Source organism: Elgaria multicarinata, chromosome 9, assembly GCF_023053635.1.
Source record: "Elgaria multicarinata webbii isolate HBS135686 ecotype San Diego chromosome 9, rElgMul1.1.pri, whole genome shotgun sequence".
Classification (NCBI taxonomy): domain Eukaryota; kingdom Metazoa; phylum Chordata; class Lepidosauria; order Squamata; family Anguidae; genus Elgaria; species Elgaria multicarinata.
The window spans coordinates 544,136-562,186 of NC_086179.1; the positions used below are offsets into that span (position 1 = coordinate 544,136).

Here is an 18,051-nt window from a genome sequence, read left to right on the forward strand (position 1 = left end):
CTTCGCCACAGCCTTGAGATGCGTGTTCAGGGCATGTGCCCCAAAGAAGCCAGCGAGTGGATGCTCAGGTCTCCCTGGAGGAAGAGGGAGCGCAGCAGGCAAGCCGTTCTGGCGCCTGGACAGTCCGCCTGTGGTGGCAGCGCTTGTTCTGAGCTCCTGCCCCTCCTGATGGGGTGTGTGTGCTGGGCATGAGGCAGCCTTCAGGGCCTCCTGAGCTGGAGGGCCGGCTTTCCGTCCGTCCGTGCTGGGGCACGCCTTCAGCCTTTGACCGCTCTCCTTATGTTCCCACTGGACCCCAGGTATGCCAAAGAACGCAAGCTGAGGATCTGGAGGGAGTACGTGGCCCCCACAGCCAACTTGGACCAGAAGGACAAGCAGTTTGTGGCCAAGGTAGGCGGGGGGTGGGGCTGTGCAGGGCAGGGGGGCTGGCCCGGGGCGGCTCCCTCCGGGGAGCGACGGAAGGGCTGCTTCTGTGGAACGCTGGAGCCGTCCTCCTTCCGCCCAGAGCGCCTGGCGGGCAGTTTGGGGCAAGGGGGTCGCTGAGGCTGGGCAGCGGGTGTGCTCCCTGCTTTTCTTGGCTTGGCCAAGCCCTTCGGCGCCTGGAGGGCAGCCCCTGATCCTAGAGCGGAGGCCGCCTGATGGGGGCGGTGGGCTTCTCCTCTGCCGCCCCCACTGAGACCTTCCTGCGACCTGCTTCTCGTGGCGGGGGTGTGTGTGTGTGTGGGTTTCCTATGCGGAGGTAACCTCGTAAGGCTAAGCTGCTGCGTAGGTGAGGAAGTTAACACCAGAGTCTGCCGTGGGGGTGGGGGGGTCTGTGCTGTGTTGGGAGGGAGGGAGGGAGAGGTTGCGTTTTTACTCCGCCGTTCAGCCAGGCTGCCAAGGAAGTGTTGAATGCAAATTTGCGATAATGCAATTGCCATAGGAAGCATTTCAGTCCTGCTGTGTGGCTGCAGATGCAGAAGCAGCACGAGCATCTGTCCGGGTGCAGGGGTGTCCAGGGCTGAGTTTGGAGATGGAAGAGTCCCAGGGAGCAGCCGGGGCTTGGGCATGGAGCGCCCGCTTTGTGGCCTGAAGACCCTGAATCTGGCCCCTGACGCCTCCAGGGAGCAGGGCTGCCCAAGGCCTTGCAGAGTCAGCGAAGACCTTCCTTGGGAAGGACTCCACGTCCCTGTGTGCCGTCTGAAGTGGCCCTTGGTTGCCAGCCAGTGGGAGTTGGTATCTGTGCTGACCTGGCGTAAGGGACGTGGCCTCCTTCCCCTTCAGGGTCACGTGCTGCCCAGGGTGTGGAGGTTCCCTGGTGGGGGCTTTTGTGCCTGCGAGGGCCTCTTGGGACTGCCCAGAGTAGCACGCCGGGGAAGCCGTGACTCCCTCTCTGGTGACCTGGCATGTTCTTCAGTCCCTTAGTGCATCTCCCTTGACGGAGGCCCCTCCACCTGGGCTGAATGAGTGGCCTGGGGGTGCTGCTGTGGCAGCTCTGAGGGCCATGGGCTGGAGCTGCAGAGCCTGCTTGAGCAGCTGAGGCAGGTGTATCCGTGCAGCTGCAACCCTGGCCAGGGCGGGTGGATGGATGGATGGATGGATGACAGCGCAAGAGCCCAACAAGCCCCCCCCCAAGTGCTGAGGAGGGATGGCGCACACGCGTGTGCAAATCCCTGGGTTGTTTTGCTATTTCTATCCCCCCCTCCCCACAATGGTAACTCATTGTTAAGGTGGCTTGCAGGATAAAAAGTATAAATCAGCCCACAAATTACAATACAATCTCAACCATAAAAACTGTGAAACAGCAATGAAACAGCCTCATCGGCAGCAAAGAAAATCCCCCCTGGAGTAAAGAGGAGCTTAAGAGCGTCTTGCAAAGTGGGCAGGATCTGTGAAGGGAGCTGTCCGGCAGTTCCAGGTGAGAGGAGGCGCTTTCTGAGATGGCCCATTTAGGAACGTGAGGGCCAAAGCCAGCATCTCAAATTGAGCCCGGAAACAAATCAGAATACAGCACCCCCGGGGCGGAGTTGGCCTTAGAGAGAGTGCACCGGGTCAACCCAAAACAGCAAAACAGCTCTCGGGCCCCGTGGACGTTTCCAGATGGTTTTCAAGGGCAGCCCCAAGTAGAATGCATTGCAGCAATCCAGCCTGCGAGTGGCGGCTCGGGCACAGAAGGCCACGGCTCTAGCGCCAACCCTCTCCACGCCCCCCCTCCTAGTAGTTCTCTCCCAGGCAAAGCCGCTTCCGCTGCACAGCGCCTGGGAGGGGGCGCTGTGGCCAGGGCAGAGTTCAGCCCTTCTCCTCGGCCTCCTTCCATATTGGGGGGGGGCAGGTCCCTGCTTCGATGCACAGATCCGTGGCTGCCGCCTTCAGCTTGGGAGAGTGACAGCGCTTGACCCCAGGGACCAGAGCCTGAGCCTAGCAGCTTCAGGTCCAAGGGTGGTGGGATCAGGCAAAAGACCAGGCCTCCACAGTCCGGGTCTCAGGCGGCACAGCAGGCGAGGAGCAGGTAGGAGGGAGCCGGAGCCAGAGCCCCATCCAGAGGGACGCGCGGCAGGGACCGGTCAGAACGGCAATCGGGAGTCCAGCCAAGGGGAGATGGATGCAGGCAGGTTTGGCCGGCGTTGTTTCCCAGCAACTTCCTCAGCTTTGCAGGGCTGTCTTTATGAAGAGGCTTGTCGGAGCCTTAGATGTGCACTATTAGAGACTGCAGCTGAAGAAGTCTTATTGTGAGCAAGCCTGTTGCATACGAGTAGACCTTTTCACGCCAGGCGGCCCCTGTGGCTCAGTTGAGCGCACCTTCTGGATTCCTGCCTTCTCAGGCTTCCTCCTCCACCTCCTCCCTGGGGGTTTTCTGGGCCTCCATCCGTGATGGCCCGCGGGCTCCTCCTGGCCTCCTGCTGCAGATCCGGGCTTTGCCGGCAGCAGACAGCTCTTCCTCCTCCAAGGAGCCTCCCAGTGGGGATGCGGAGGGCTTTGGCCACTGGAGGCAGCTGGGACACGAGGGCTTTGGGGCAGGGGAAACACCTCTGCGTCCCCCCGGGAGGCTGCAACAGGAGGCGGAGCTGCACAGAGGCCTTCCCAGGCTCCCGAGGAGTGCCAAGCGCGCCCCAAGGTAACGGTTTGGAAATGGCCACCAGATGGCGCCATTGCCCCACCTGGCTGTGTGCTGGGATGGCTCTTCCTTCTGGGAAGGGGGTCCGCCGACGTTCCTGGAGCGAGGTGCTCCGGGAACAGGCCCTGCGCACCTCTCGGGAAGTGGGTGTGGGCCCCTGCTCCCTCTCTGCTCTCCAGAGCCTCTCCCGCAAGTCAAACCCTGGGACCCCCCTTGAAACGGCCTCTGGAATTCAGTTCCGGGACTTGGATGGCCTCCAGGCGCTTTGGGATCAGGGGGGTGGGGGCTTCTGTTTGACCTCTGCTGAGCTTCAGTGGAGGGGCTGGGGGCGGTGGCGAGACAGGGGCATTTGGCAAGGCAGAAGCTTCTCTGAGCCGGGCTGTGCTGCGGCTCTCGTGCTGCCTCCCTCTTTTGCAGTACGCACGCTGCCCCCTGGGACGCTGCTCCTCCCCACTGGCTGACTGGCTCCCCATGCGCCTCCCCTGGCTGTGGCTTCCGGGGCCTCCGCCATCCAGAGGACTGCCTTCCCCTTGCTCCTGTTTGGCATTGTTGGGACTTGAGCTGGGTGGTGCCGAATATAGCCAGGTGGGGAGGAGGACTCGGGAGCTGCTGGTAGGCCGAGTGTGCCTCTGGGCCACCCTGGCGTGCGTGGCGGCACATGCACAGGGGCTTGACAGCCGGGTGGGGGTGGGGGCATCGGCGGCACCGAGAGAGGCAAGCGCTGCCCCCCCTCCTGCAGCAGCATGACTTCCGCTGCTGCCTTCCTCTTCCTGCTGAGGGTGGCGGCGGCAGCGGCCTTGTTGGCTGTGGCGACTGCTTGCCTTAGCTGTGGCGGACTAAGGCCCAGGGAGCTTTGGCTACTGGGCAGTCTAGGAGGAATGTCAAGAATGCATGAATAATCGTGATCGGTTGGAGAAGGAAAGGGTTTGCGTGAGAATCTGGCGTTCCCTACCTAACCAGTGGGCCGGACAGCCAGCCCTGACCTCCGCCACACCTGGGTGGGCCGGCCGTTGTTCACCTGGGCGTTGGACGCCTTCACTCCCTGGAGGACAAGGGAGGGCTCAGCCTTGCCTGCCCTGCCTCACCCGGGGGCTAAGGATGCCTTGAGTCTGGTCTGGGCCTCCTAGAGGAAAGAGGCTGTGGGTAAGGGGGCCGCCGTTGCCTTGTTCCTCTAGACTTCGATGGTGCGGGGTCAGAGATACAGTGGGACAGAATGGGCAGATTAAAAAAAGACGTCCGACCGCATCCTCCAAAGCAGCGCTTCCGTGTTCAGAAGCAGCCTTTCCGGTGCTGGAGAGCAGGGGGCCGACCCATAGCCCTTGTGCCACTGGGCGCATGGAATCCAGGTGTGTGCGGGTGTGTGTGCTGTGCATCGGTGCTGCCCTGGGCAAGCCGCCTCCATCCCCGGCCACAGGGCTGCTTTTCTCCCTGCTCCGCCACAATCCCCTCCTCTGGTCTTCTCCAGACGGAACCCGATGGAACCTGGGTGGGAGCCGCCGCGCTCGCTGGTGGCCAGCTCTCCTTGGCGCCCTGGTGAGGCTGGGGCTCTGCCTTGCGCTCTGAAGCTGCCATGTAGACACCCAGGCCCCGGGGAACTGGCAGAGTGTCGATCCGGGCGGGGGCGGGCAGCGCCGGGGCGCCTGTGTGTGTGTGTGAGCCTGACACCACCGGCTCTCCGCTTCGCCAGCGGCCTCCGCTACCTTGCACCGGGCGAGAGCTCCCCTTGTCTCCTCCGCTTAGCTCGGCAGCATGTTCACTTCAGAACGATTAGCTGAGCTCCCCTCTGCAACGTTGCTGCCTGCCGCGGTGCGCCTGTGCGGCTTCCTTCCCCTTGTCATTTCTGCTGAGGGCGGCGCTTTCCTGCCATATGTTCCCCGGAGTGTGTGGCTGGACGGCCGGCCGGCTGCACAAGCTCATCCACGGAGGCTGCCTTTTGCAGCTGGGCACGAGCTGACACCCGAGAGCCTGCGGGGTGGGTGGGGAGGGGGCGGTTCGAAGGTTCCCCGCGTCGGCCATTAAATCCTGCCCCCCTTGTCCTCTGCCCCCCTCCCAGTGTGGCTCTGTCCCTCCTAAGGTGGGCCTCTGAAAGGTCCTGGTCTGAGGCGCTCCTTCGCCTTGGGCTCTCCGGCAGACGCCCCCTCTGCCCCGTTCCCCAAAGATCCCCGTCTTCGCTCGCAAGTGACTCTGGCTTGTTGTAGGGGGCGGGGAGGCCGGCTCTTTCGAAGCCCGCTCCAGCCGGGTTCAGTCCCGCTGTGCAGCGGAGGCCAAGCGCCTGTACTCTTTCGCTACAGAATCGGACTCAAAGAGTACTTATCAATGGAACCTTCTCAAACTGGGGAGAGGCAACGAGTGGGGGACCGCAGGGCTCAGTCCTGGGCCCAGTGCTCTTCAACATTTCTATTAATGATTTGGACGAGGAGGTGCAGGGAACGCTGATCAAATTTCCAGATGACACAAAATTGGGTGGAATAGCTAATACCCTGGAAGACAGAAACAAACTTCAAAGTGATCTTGATAGGCTGGAGCGCTGGGCTGAAAACAAGAGGATGAAATTTAATAGGGATCAATGCCAAGTTCTACATTTAGGAAATAGAAACCAAAGGCACAGTTACAAGATGAGGGATACTTGGCTCAGCAATACTACAAACGAGAAGGATCTTGGAATTGCAAGCTGAATATGAGCCAACAGTGCGATATGGCTTCAAGAAAGGCCAATGCTATTTTGGGCTGCATTAATAGAAGTATAGCTTCCAAATCACGTGAGGTACTGGTTCCTCTCTATTCGGCCCTGGTTAGGCCTCATCTAGAGTATTGCGTCCTGGGCAGCACTCTTCAAGAAGGACGCAGACAAGCTGGAGCGTGTTCAGAAGAGGGCAACCAGGATGATCAGGGGTCTGGGAACAAAGCCCTATGAAGAGAGACTGAAAGAACTGGGCATGTTTAGCCTGGAGAAGGGAAGGCCGAGGGGAGACATGATAGCACTCTTCAAATACTTAGAAGGTTGTCACACAGAGGAGGGCCAGGATCTCTTCTCGATCCTCCCAGAGTGCAGGACACGGAATAACGGGCTCAAGTTAAAGGAAGCCAGATTCTGGCTGGACATCAGGAAAAACTTCCTGACTGTTAGAGCAGTACGACAGTGGAACCAGTTACCTAGGGAGGTTGTGGGCTCTCCTATAGAGTCCTTCAAGAGGCAGCTGGACAACCACCTGTCAGGGATGCTTTAGGGTGGATTCCTGCATTGAGCAGGGGGTTGGACTGGATGGCCTTGTAGGCCCCTTCCAACTCTGCTATTCTATGATTCTCGTGGAGCCCCTCCGGCAGGTGCAGCGCTGTGCCGGGTGGTGCTCCTGCCTTGCCCTTAAAAGCCACTTAAACCTGACAGGCTCAGAGCAGGGGCTGCGGAAGAAGACGTCGCACAGAGCCCTTGGGTAGCCCAATTCCGGAGTGTCAAGTTTTGGTGCCTCTCTGCCTCGCTGTGAATTGCTAGTGACAAGGAAAATCAGGACGAATGTCTTGAGTGCTTTAAAGTGGGAGTGAGCCGCTCCCGCTCCCAATGAGCCTCTGATGGAAGGAGGGGGCTCTGTGAGCACTGATCCATCTTCATGATGCTCTTAAGAAGCACGTCGGTGGTAGTTGCCATCTATGTGTGTTGCGGGGAGGGCTGGAGTTGGCCCTGGCAGCTCCCCCCCCCCCCGGTGTCCATCTGCCTTGGGGCTGATTGCGCTGGACAGCCGGGATGCTGAGGCGTTTCAGAGGGGGGCTGGCTTCTTTTTTGTTGGGGATGCTGTGCCTGTGGGGCGGCTGCTGAAACGTGTCTGGCCCCATGTAGCACAAACAGAGTTATTGATGGTCCTGCATGGGGACCCCTAGGTCCCCACGTTCCCCAGCGGTTCTCAGAGCATCTCCAGCCCCAGTGGAGTCCTAGTGCCCGAGAAGTTTTCTCTGTCTCAGTTTTATTTCTATCCCACCTCTCCATTAGAAATGACACTCAAGGTGGCTAACAATAATAACACAAAAACAAAACCACAATGAAGGCAAGCTAAAGGCTCTTCGGGAGGAGGATCTGTGCTGCTGCTGCTGCCGCCTCCTCCTCCACCAGGCCGCCGTGCACAGCTTGCGTTCGGGCTGACCGCCTCACCGTTTCTATCCTTGGAATAATGAAGTTGCAGGAAAATCCCTGCGTGTGCCAGTAACCATGTCTGGGTCGGAAGGGCGAGAACCTCCCCTCTGTGGCTCCTTTTCAGTCCTGCTGATTGTGACGAAGGCAGCGTAGTTAGGTTTTTAATGCCCTTATTTCTTTCTCTGTGTGTGTGTGTGTGTGTGTGTGTGTGTGTGTGTGTGTGTGTGTGTGTGTGTGTATAATACTTGCGTACCACTTTTCAGTGCACAAGGCTCTTGGATGGCTAATTAGCAACTAAGGAAAGACGTGCAAAGAAAAAGCAGTAACCTATGAAACCAGTGGGCCTCCATGCCAATGTGTTACACAGGGTCCTTCCAGCGTCACCTGAGGCTGTGTCCGAAGGGCAGAAAAAGGCAAAGATAGCATCAAAGCTGGGAGTGACCTGGGGTGTGTGTATGTCTTTATGTTCAACTTTTCCAAGCTTTGAAGGTTTAGCTTGGCCCATTCCACTCCGGTTTTGAGGCAGAATTGGGCTTGGCCTCCCTGATGGATGACCTCCTTTGGGAGAGGGTTAAGGGGGAGCTTGGCTGTGTCGCTCTTTCTCGGTCTCTCAGGGGCTTTTGGGACTATTGGTCACAGCCGCCAACCGGACCACCTCCGTGAGTTGGGAGCAGTGTTCTGTGGTGGTAAAGCTGTGACTTTGCGGTCCGTTCCAGAGAATGCTGCTGTGCCTCGGCCCCCTGGCAGTTGAGCTGGGGGGGGGGGTGCAGGAGGGGAAGGGAAGGAGGTGCTTCCTTTATCTCCCAGCAGTGTAGGTGAGGATGAGAGGTGGGCTCCAGCTGTACTCTTAACCCGTCAAAGTAGACTGCTGCCACACTTTCTGTCCCCCTCGACTTAAACCGGGGGACTCCCAGGCCTTACAGGACAGACAGCCCTGGAAGAGATAAGGGCTTTGTTCCCAGACCCCTGATCATCCTGGTTGCCCTCCTCTGAGCACGCTTCAGCTTGTCTGCATCCTCCTTGAATTGTGGAGCCCAGAACTGGACGCAATACTCTAGATGAGGCCTAAAACCAGGGCCGAATAGAGAGGAACCACGACCTCATGCGATTTGGAAGCTATACTTCTATTCATGCAGCCCAAAATAGCATTTAGTTTTTTTGCTGCCACATCATGCTGTTGGCTCCTATTCAGCTTGTGATCTACAACAATTCCAAGATCCTTCTCGTTTGTAGTATTGCTGAGCCAAGTATCCCCCATCTTGTAACTGTGCCCTTGGTTTCTATTTCCTAAATGTAGAACTTGGCATTTATCCCTATTAAATTTCATCCTGTTGTTTTCAGCCCAGCACTCCAGCCTATCACGATCACTTTGAAGTTTGTTTCTGTCGTCCAGGGTATTGGCTATCCCACCCAATTTTGTGTCATCTGCAAATTTGATCAGCGTTCCCTGCACCTCCTCGTCCAAATCATTAATAAAAATGTTGAAGAGCACTGGGTTATAAATAAGTAACCGAGTTATAAATAAATAACTCGGCTACCTGGATCTGTCTTATTAGCTCTAAGCACGGGTCTTCAGTTAGGACAGGTCCCAAACTGTGAAACAAAGTCACAACCAAAAGCAGAAACGAAGATTATGATGGGCAAAATGAAACGAAGCCCCCCACCCTTCTTTTATACTCAAAAGCCTCTGATAACTGAGAGGAGTTTCCTTAGTCAATCGCCAGCTGGCTGAATAGCACCCTTAGGCTTTCTGGAGGGTGAAATTATTCAGTCTAATTAGCAAGAGTTCTGCCCTGGCCTTGAAGCCAGAACAGCACGCGATAGCGCATGCAGGTGGGGTGACGAGTGTGTGCAGCCCCATCTTCACGAAATAGGAAGTCTTGCAGGCAGCCAGAACACAAACAGAAAACTGATTTCTGGACACGGCGTTCTTCTGTCCTCCTCGCTGCTCAACATCTAGAGGAAGCCATTGGGAGCAGTCATTAGGAGATTTGGGGCGGGATGTCACTCATGTCCAGCTCTCTTTCTCTGTGACGTCTGAGTCAGAAGGGGCCAGTGTGGTGTGGTGGCTGAAGTGTTGGGCTGGGAGTCGGGAGAGCCAAATTCTAGTCCCCGACTCAGCCATGGAAACCCACTGGGTGACTTTGGGCCAGTCACAGAGTCTCAGCCCATCCTTCCTCACAGGGTTGTTGTGAGGATAAAATGGGAGAGGAGGAGGATTATGTATGTCACCTTGGCTTCCTTGGAGGAAAAAAAGGTGGGATATAAATGAAATAAATAAGGGGCTGTGCAGGTTCTGGATGGGTGCTGGGATGATGAGGGCTCAAGGGCTCCTTCTGGAGGCTAACGAGCATCTCCTCTTCTTGTCCATAAGTGGCAGATGTTTCCCGAGGGCTCTGTTCAGCACCGGACACACCTGGGGTGGGTGCTGCATGCCAGAGAGGATGGCCCTTTGCGTGCGTGCATCCCTCCATCCCCTTCCCTTCCCTGCCAGCCAATAGCAATTGTTGGCTCCGCTTTGGACAGGGTGCTTTGAAGTAGTAATTTACTGTAAAACAAAGTCATTCTAAAAGCTTTTTTGAAAGCATTTCATCAGCGTTTAGAAACGGTGCAGTAACAAGCACGGGGGGGTGGTGGTGGGGGAAGGAGCCTCGCGAGGGCTGCCTTGAAGCGGGCGATATCCCATCGCTCTCTGAAGTGACGCTGCGCGGCTCCCTCCTTGAAACCCTGTTTCCACTGCTCAGCTGAGCAGGAGCAGCTCTGTGCCTTCCTGGCGAGGAGGCTGCTGCAGCCCAGCCCAGCCCCTTTCATTAGCCAGCCTTCTGCCCAGGAGCAGCTGCCGGCAGGCTGTCCCAGAGGACCGTGCAGAGAATGAGGCGGTCGGTTCCGCGTCATTCTGGGGGTGGGGGTGTCTAATGAACTCTGTGCTGTCATCCAGTTGGAAGTGTTTGGCAGCAGGTCCAGGGCAGAAGGAATGGAAAAATGTCCCTCCGTGCAGAATTCACTGCCTCGATGTTGGCCGGCGGCCACTGGCTGAGAAGGGCTGAAGGAAGCGGAGGCTGTGCCTCGCAGATGGAGCTCTCCGCCACCGTCGGCTGCCGGAGCTAAACGGGCCCTCCCTGTTCGGAGGCAACAGGCGGAAGGAGCTTCCCAGAGGCCTCTGCTTGGCCTCGATGGGGTGGTGGGCCGGATGGAGCCCTGGTCTCCTCCGGGTGTCTCCTGGCATCTGCAGCAGGGCACTCCCTGGGTGATGCCTGCTTCAGCTCAGGAGGCACCAGCCCCAGAATTCAAGTTCCTGGGCGGTGCCTTTTCTAAGCAGGGTAATCCGCATTGTCCTGCTGGGACTTACGGGCAGAAGAGTGGACCAAGGCAGGCGCGTCTCTAGTCCAGTGTCCTGTTTCCAGCAGTGTCCGCTTGTCTGGGAAGCCCATAAGCAGGGCGTGAAGGTAAGAACATCGGAAGGGCCCTGAGGCTGGAGCAGACCCAGGGTCCATCTAGTCCAGCGCTCTGCTCCCACAGGGGCCGAACAGCCGTCGGCCAGGGACCAACAAGGCAGGACGTGGTACAACAGCACCCTCCCACCCATGTTCCCCAGCAACTGGGGCTCACAGGCTTTACTGCCTCGGATACTGGAGATAGCAGCACTTCACATCCTCCTGTGGGAGACGATTTCTGAAGAGGATCGGTGTGATTGGTCAGCTGGAGCAGTAACTGGATAACTCTCGTCCTTCTCCATGACTTGTTTGAATCTCTCTCTGCCGCCATCAAGGGCAGTGGCTGTAGCCGTGGCTTGTAGCAGGGTGTGTGTGTGTGTCGTTGTACAGAAGCATGTTGCTTCTTCTCTCCAGTGGTCCTTGGCTGAACCAGAGTTCTAGTCTTGTGCTTCTGCTGTGTCGGCCGGTGGAATCCTAGAATAGCAGAGTTGGAAGGGGCCTACAAGGCCATCGAGTCCAACCCCCTGCTCAATGCAGGAAGCCACCCTAAAGAGCGGCAGCCTTGGCCCCCCATTGGGACTTGGCTGGGCCCTTCGCGTGTGCTGGAATCTCCAGGTGTCTCAAATGCTGCCACGGCCGGTGGGGAGGAGAGAGCCCGGCCCCTGCTGCTCTGTGGGCGCCTTCTCCCCTCTTGGGAAGTGTCCCCTTCCCAGCGGGGCTGGCTGCAGCTGAGTCTGGCCGCGTCTGGCCCTGCTCTGCAGTGCGTGTAGCAACAGCCGGGCTTCTCTGAGCTCGAGGCCCTGGAGGTGTCCCGTTCAACCACTTCCCATTCAAAATTTCAGAGCGGTGGACAAAATAAAATGGAATAAAATCAGAATGAAATACACATGTTAAAAGTACATTTAAAAAGAAACAAAGTGCAAAAATAAGCCGTGGCTAGTCATTAAGGGAAGGCTTCCTGGTTTCCGAGCACACAGCCTTCCCCGTGATGGCCCCTGCTGTTGTTCAGCTGCTTCCTCCGCCCTGCCCACCTGCTTTCTGCATACCTCCATGGCATGCTCAGTACTTCCACAGTCTGCTCTGGACCAGCTGCCACTCTGCCTCCTCCATGGATGTGCCCAGGGCCCAGCTGCGTGGAGGAGAGACATGGTGCACAGCGAGGTCGGCATCTTTCAGCTTTGGAGGGAGCCCTGCTGTCCCCTGAGCGTCTCGGCCAGAGGGGAGCCTGAGCCGGGGGCTCTAGCGGACACCAGCTGGTCATGCCTGTCTTGTAGATGGTGGCAACGCCAGTGGAGCCTGATCGATTTCCCAGGGAACTGGAAACACCCGGTGGGTCTGGCAGGTGACCCACCGAACCAGGTGTGGTTTGGAAAACATCCTGCACATGTTTGCCTGTCTGAGGTTCCAAACGGGGCTGCTGTGTGCCTGGCGGGTCGGGTGGTGGTGGTGGTGCTGCTGCCTGTGCCAAGTCGGCTGGCAGCCTTTCCCAGCTGTTCTCTCAGGCTGCTTGCTGGCCTTGTCCTCTGCTTGCAGGGCTGGATCCTGGCAATGCTCACTGATGTGCTCCCTTCCACGCTGGGGGCAGGATCCCTGCTGCAACAGCTCAGACTCTGCCAAGTGCCGGTTTGAAATGTGCACCTTGGGATCCCCCTGAACAGTTGTGGAGAAGGTGATCTTCCCAGCTGCAAAGTCTCTCCTCTTTCATGGGGAGGCTGCCGGGGTTGGGCGAGGTGGTGGTGGTGGTGCCAGGTCTGAGCCCCTCCTTTGCTCTGAGAGCTGCATGATGCTCTTGGGGGGGGGAGCTGTGGGGCTGGCTGGGGGTCCACAAGGGCAGCTCATCGTGCCCTTGCCCTTTTGCTTGGTGACTGCCGGGCAGCCCGGCTCTGCAAGCCAGGGGGAGGCAGCACCTGAGAGTTCCTCCTGCCCGAGTCAGGACGGCTGGGCAGATGGCGGAAGGAGGCCGGGAGCCGAGACTCTGATGTGGGAGCGGTGTGTCTGGGGCACAGGCGCTCGAGAGAGGACTGTGGTCCAAGAGTGAACTGGACTGGAGCCCCGGAGTGAAGCTTGGCACCCCCCCGGAAGCTGGGGAGCAAATGCCTGAGCCGCTGGGGCTGGGGTGTTGCGCCATCAAGGGGGAGACGGGAGGGGGTCTGTTGAGCCCATCCGGAAGGGCTGGTGCAGGGGAGTGACTTCTCCGCTTTGACTTTTATCCCGCCTTTCTATCAAAAACTGGCACTCGTGGTGGTGGGGCTTACCAATCACAATTTAGAATAGATTCAAACCTTAAAACGCGCAAAAGTACAAGAACAGCGTAACAAGTGCAGAATAAAAACAGCATCCAACCGACAGACCCTCTTACAGGCCAGAGGCTTTTTGAAGAAAGCGTTCTTTGCCTGCCGCTGGAAGGACAGAAGAGAGGGAGGCACCTGGCAACCACCAAAAAGGCCCTCTCTAGTGTCACCACCAAATGCCGCCTCTGGTGGTGGTGTCCTTGAGAAATGGGCCAGAAGATCTTCCCGGCTGGCCAGGCTTGCGTGGGAGAAGGCTTTTAAGGCAGGGAGCCACATGTCCCCCTGCGTGCTGGTTGAGGAGCCAACGAGCCTGGCCCTGGATCAACCTGTCCAGGGCCAGATGATCCTCAGGGCATGTGGGGGAAGGGGGGTGGGGTGGAGGCTGCCCATTGCCCCAAATTTGTGGGCTTGCTTTTAAGTCCAGACTGGGATTCTCCTCAGGGAACCAGGCGTTTGCTGCTGACCTTGTAATAAACGCTCCCTTAAAGGACGCCTGCTGTGCTCTGAAGGTGTTTCAGGCTCTCCCCAAGCAGCTCTGAGCGAGTTCACCGGGTGAAGACAAATCCCTGGAGGTGGAGGAGGCCACCAGTGGCTGCTAGTCCTGATGGCTCTGGGCCACCTCCTCCCGTGTCAGAGGCAGTGTGCCTCGTACTCTAGTGGCTGGGGAACATGGGTGCGAAGGTGCTGTTGCACTCTGGCCCTGCATGTGGGCTTCCTATTGGGTCGGCTGGTTGGACTAGGTGGACCCTTGGCCTGATCCAGCATCAGGGCTCTCCTGGGAGCTCCGGGGCAATTGGCTTGGGCACGGCTGCCCCCTCCTCCTGCCCTGGCCCTCGTCTAGTGGCCCCTTCCCCACCATGGTGTGTTGGCTTGGTTTTTTGATGGGCTCCTCTTTCCCACTGGTAACGAGCTTCCAAAGATGGTGTGAACAGCCAGCGACACAAGCCCGAGGGAGTGTGGCTTGGGAAGGTGACCTCCCCCCACCCCACCCGCATCACTGGGTGTGTGTGTCTGGGGCCAGTGCCTTGTTGGACTGTGGCTGGTGGGACGTGGTTGGCCCGGTGGTGCTGGTCTTGGTGCAGCAGTGTCCTCCAGCCGTGGTAGCAGGTCTTCACCTGTGGCCTCTGTTGCTTTTTGTTCTCAGGTGATGCAGGTGCTCAATGCCGACGCCATTGTGGTGAAGCTCAACTCCGGGGACTACAAAACGGTCCACCTGTCCAGCATCCGCCCCCCTCGGCTGGAAAGCGAAGGCCCCCAGGTAAGGCGTGCTCGTTGGAGGGCCACACTTTTGTGCGTCTGTGTGCGCGTGGGGGAGCCGTTGGCTGGTTCAGAATCTGCTCCGTTGAGCGTCACTCCCTGGGCAGAGTGCCAAGGTCAGGGCTCTCGCAGTGGCTGCCCCGTTCCCGCGTGGTTGGAGGGGCTCATCCTGACGGTCTGTGCTGATGCTGGTTTTGCAAAGAGCTGCAGGGCTTGGGGGCAGACCTCCGGCCACGTCCCGCAAGACGTCGTTTTGCCGGCCTCTTCCTCTCGGTCGCTCTCCTACTCCACCCTTCGCTCCTTTCCTGGGGGTTGCCCACGAAGAAGCCTTGAAATGGCGGCCTTCTGCTCCAACGGGAAAAGGGTGCTGGGCTTTGCATGGTTGGCCTCGGGTGCTGGGCGGCTGCAGTTGTCTCTTTCCTTAAGTCAGCTTGGAGGGGCCACGAGGCCGGGGGCATTCCTACCTTTCCTGCTGAGGAGGTGTGAGCAGAAGCCGGGCCTCAAGGAGCGGTGGGAAGGGGGGGAGGCTTGTGAAGCGCTAGCCGCTTTGGAAGACAGGAAGAGCTGGACTCTACGCCTTAGCAGTGGGCATGGCTGGGTGTGGTCGCCTGGGGCGGCCCAGTGTCCGTTCCCTTTAGTCTGCTGGAACTTGAACTTTTTAGGAAGCGCGTTCTGGCTCCCCAGCTGGAAGGAAGGAAGAATCGATCTCTTGGCTGCCAGTCCTTGTCTTGGGACTGTTGTTCTGGCTTCTCTTGGCAAAACAGCTGTCGGGGTGGAAATGGTTCAGCACCAAGGACAGCATCAGGGAGCTCTTGAGCTGCAGAGTTGTATGTAAAAGCAGACGTTAAGCCCACGCTCTTAAGCGTTTTGATGCGGGGACTTGGAAGCAGAGGCCACTTGCTTTGCATGCAGAAAGTCCCCAGGTCCAGTACTGGAAAATGTTCTGCCTGAAACCCTGGAGAACCGTTGCTGCCAGTCAGTGATGACGATAGTGGACGAGAGGGACCCGGGGCCCGGCTCCCTCTCAGGCAGCTTCTGACGTTCCTAAATCATGGATGTAGAGCCAGGCAACGAATCTGGGGTTCTTCCATGTTTCTTTTGTCCAGCTCCTTGTTTATTTCACATATTTAGTTGTGGCTCTTCAACCTGTAAAGCACCCGTCAGTAGTTAAACATAAATAAATTATGCATAAAAAGCCCTCTCCGGCAGCTTGAGCAGCAAGCCGTGGCCAGAAGCCTGGCAGGAGGAGGGCCGGTACTTTTCACCAATTGTGTAAAATCAAGAGCAGGAGCCTCTGCAGGGAGACGGTTCTTACTCTCTGGGCTGCTTTGGGTATCCGGATTCCATCCCCTCTCAGAAGGGAAGATTCCTGAAGTGGGATCTCTTCCCAAGGCCTCAGTGGACGGGAGAAGAGGCGTCCCCAAGGCTCCACGGCACTTCTCAGTCTGGGGACGGAAGGCTCCTAGCCAGTGTTTCTGTCGATTCTATGGATTTTGAGGGGATCATTGTGTGTTTTTATTTCTGTGAAAAGCTCCTTTAAATACTTCCTAGCAAGGCAAGGTTAGGCCTTCTGATAATAAGCAGAAATGGTTCTTTTTGCAGACGCTGTTTCAGGGCTGTGTGGGCTTGGGTGGGGGCTTCATAACAACTTCTGGGTGTCCTGAAGGGAGTTGTGGTCCGACGTCTGCTTTGCTTCCAGCCTCACGGTGCCCCAAACTGCCCCCCGGTGTGAATCTCCACATCGTTCAGCGCATTTATTTTTTTTAGACGGTGAGGCGATGATACCTGTGTTTAATCCTACTTGGAGTAGATTTGAAAGGTTTAGAAATCTGAGCTCCTGCTAGCACCTTATTAGCCCACGTTAACACACAGTTCTTGTGGTATACGCCAGCGGTCCCCAACCTTTTTGGCGCCAGGGACCGGTTTCGTGGAAGACAATTTTTCCATGGACTGGGGTGGGGTGGGTTGAGGGGATGGTTTCGGGAAGCCCCCCCACTCCAGCGTCCTGGCTTTGCTTCGGCTGGGCAGGCGAGATGGCGCCCCGCGCCCAGGTACGCTGGGGTGGGGGTGTGAAAGCAGCTCACCTGTGCGGCGCGGTTCCTAACAGGCCACAGACAGGTACCGGTCCGTGGCCCAGGGGTTGGGGACCCCTGGTATACGCAACCCATCGCACAGCTGATTCTCTCACCCGTTAACTCTTTTATGGTGGTGCCGAGGTGTGCGTGTATGGGGGGGGGGGCAGGAACGGCAAGGCAGCGGCAGCCGGAGCCCTAGAAGGCACGGGGCTCCTCCCACGCGCAGCGTCAAATAAATAGAAAGAGCGTAATTGAATAACGCGGCTGGCTGGCTGGCTGGCACTTGTGTTTTGGCCTGCGACGTATTGAAACCTACATTCCTGCTGCCTCCCGTTTGGCAGGAAGGAAGGCCGCTCTTCTGTGGGAGGGAGGGAGGGAGGGGGGGCAGCTGGTGGCCGTCGGTAGGGGAGGGGCCGGAAATTGGCGCCGTGGCTTTTAATGAGAAGCCGGTGACGAGTCGCCTGCCGCTTGACCTCAGTGGGCCTTTGGCTTCCTTCCTGGGTTCCAGTGGCCTCCCAGGTCAAGCAATGTGTGCGGAGGTCTCCTATTCCATGGGGTGCCCCAGTCGAATGAGACACCTTCTTCCTCGTGCAGACCCGGGCTGTGGGTTGACCCTGTGAGGAGGAGGCGGCCCTGGGTGTGGGGTGCAGCAGCTGCTGTCCCTTCTAGGCCCCAGAGGTGTTTGGGGAGAGCATAGCCCCCCCCCCCCCCCCGGATTCCTAGTGTCGTCTGATTGTTCGTGACTATTCCGTAGGCAAGGGGGGAAGGGTGTTCGGCCTGTTTAAAGTGGGCTCTTTCGCAAAGCTGAGTGGTACGAGGTCTCCCTGGGAGGAGGACTTGTCAAGAGCTTGTGGAAGGCTGAAAATGGTGGGACGGCTGTCGGAATGCAGAGGAGGGCTCCGCTTGCTTGCCATTCAGGATTGGGCCCTCTTGGCATACCGTTCCCTTTAGAAGGGTCCTTGGAGGTCTCCGGAGAGCCAGGGATTATGCCAGGAGCAGCCCTTGTGTGCAGGTATGGGGGGGGGGGGGCATGGGAAGGTTGTCCTGGATGTGCAAAATGCCGGAAGGAGCAGAGGCGAGGGGCGCCTGGGGTGCCCTGCTGAGCCCAGGCAGCGGCAGGAAGAAGAGCCCACATGGGGCTTGGGGCACTGCGATCCACGTCATGGAGGGTTCGTGGCCAGCTGAGCGGGATGGGAGCTGTGCTCCTATTGACACGTGCAACGGCCATTTAGCGGAGGCGTTTCAGCTGCTGAAGCGTCTCCCGTTGTACGGTGTCCCTGTCCGGGCTACAGTGGCCCTGGGGCAGGAGCAGGTTCCTCTCCAGGAAGGCTGCTGACGGCCGCCTGATGCCCTGAAGCCAGTGGGGGTGGGGGTCATGCCCTTGCAGACGGCAGCGGCTCTGGCTCATGACTCACTGATCTTGATCTGGGAATTGTGGGCAGCAAAGTCAGGGAAGGGGTGTGTGTGTGTGTGTACATGTGTCCACACCTATCTGCCAGGGCTCCAGGCTTGCACACCAGCTCTCCTGCCCCTCTTCCCTCCCCCACCCCCCGGCAACTAAAGCCTAAACGTTTGCCCCAGCAAAGGCTAAACTCTGCCCCTGGGGTGTGAAAAGGCAGGTTGACCCCTTGCTTGTCCTTCCAGACTTTCCCGTGGAAACGGACGGCAGCCATTGGGAGGGAAGGAGCCCTGGGCACAGCTGGGGCCTTGGTGCCAGTTTTCATGGCCGCTGCACCTTGAAACGGCGCTCTCTGGGCCTTGTGCTGCTGGAGAGCCT

The 18,051-nt window shown here is 58.2% G+C and overlaps 1 protein-coding gene across 1 annotated transcript in view; it reads left to right on the plus strand.

The window, feature by feature from the left end:
* The window catches only part of SND1 (staphylococcal nuclease and tudor domain containing 1), a 225,939-nt gene that overhangs the window by 25,965 nt on the left and 181,923 nt on the right, over window positions 1-18,051 (plus strand). The window contains exons 9-10 of the mRNA XM_063134449.1: window positions 300-390; window positions 14,087-14,200. Coding sequence (XP_062990519.1) covers window positions 300-390; window positions 14,087-14,200 — 205 coding nt within the window. The remainder of the gene's footprint in view (window positions 1-299; window positions 391-14,086; window positions 14,201-18,051) is intronic.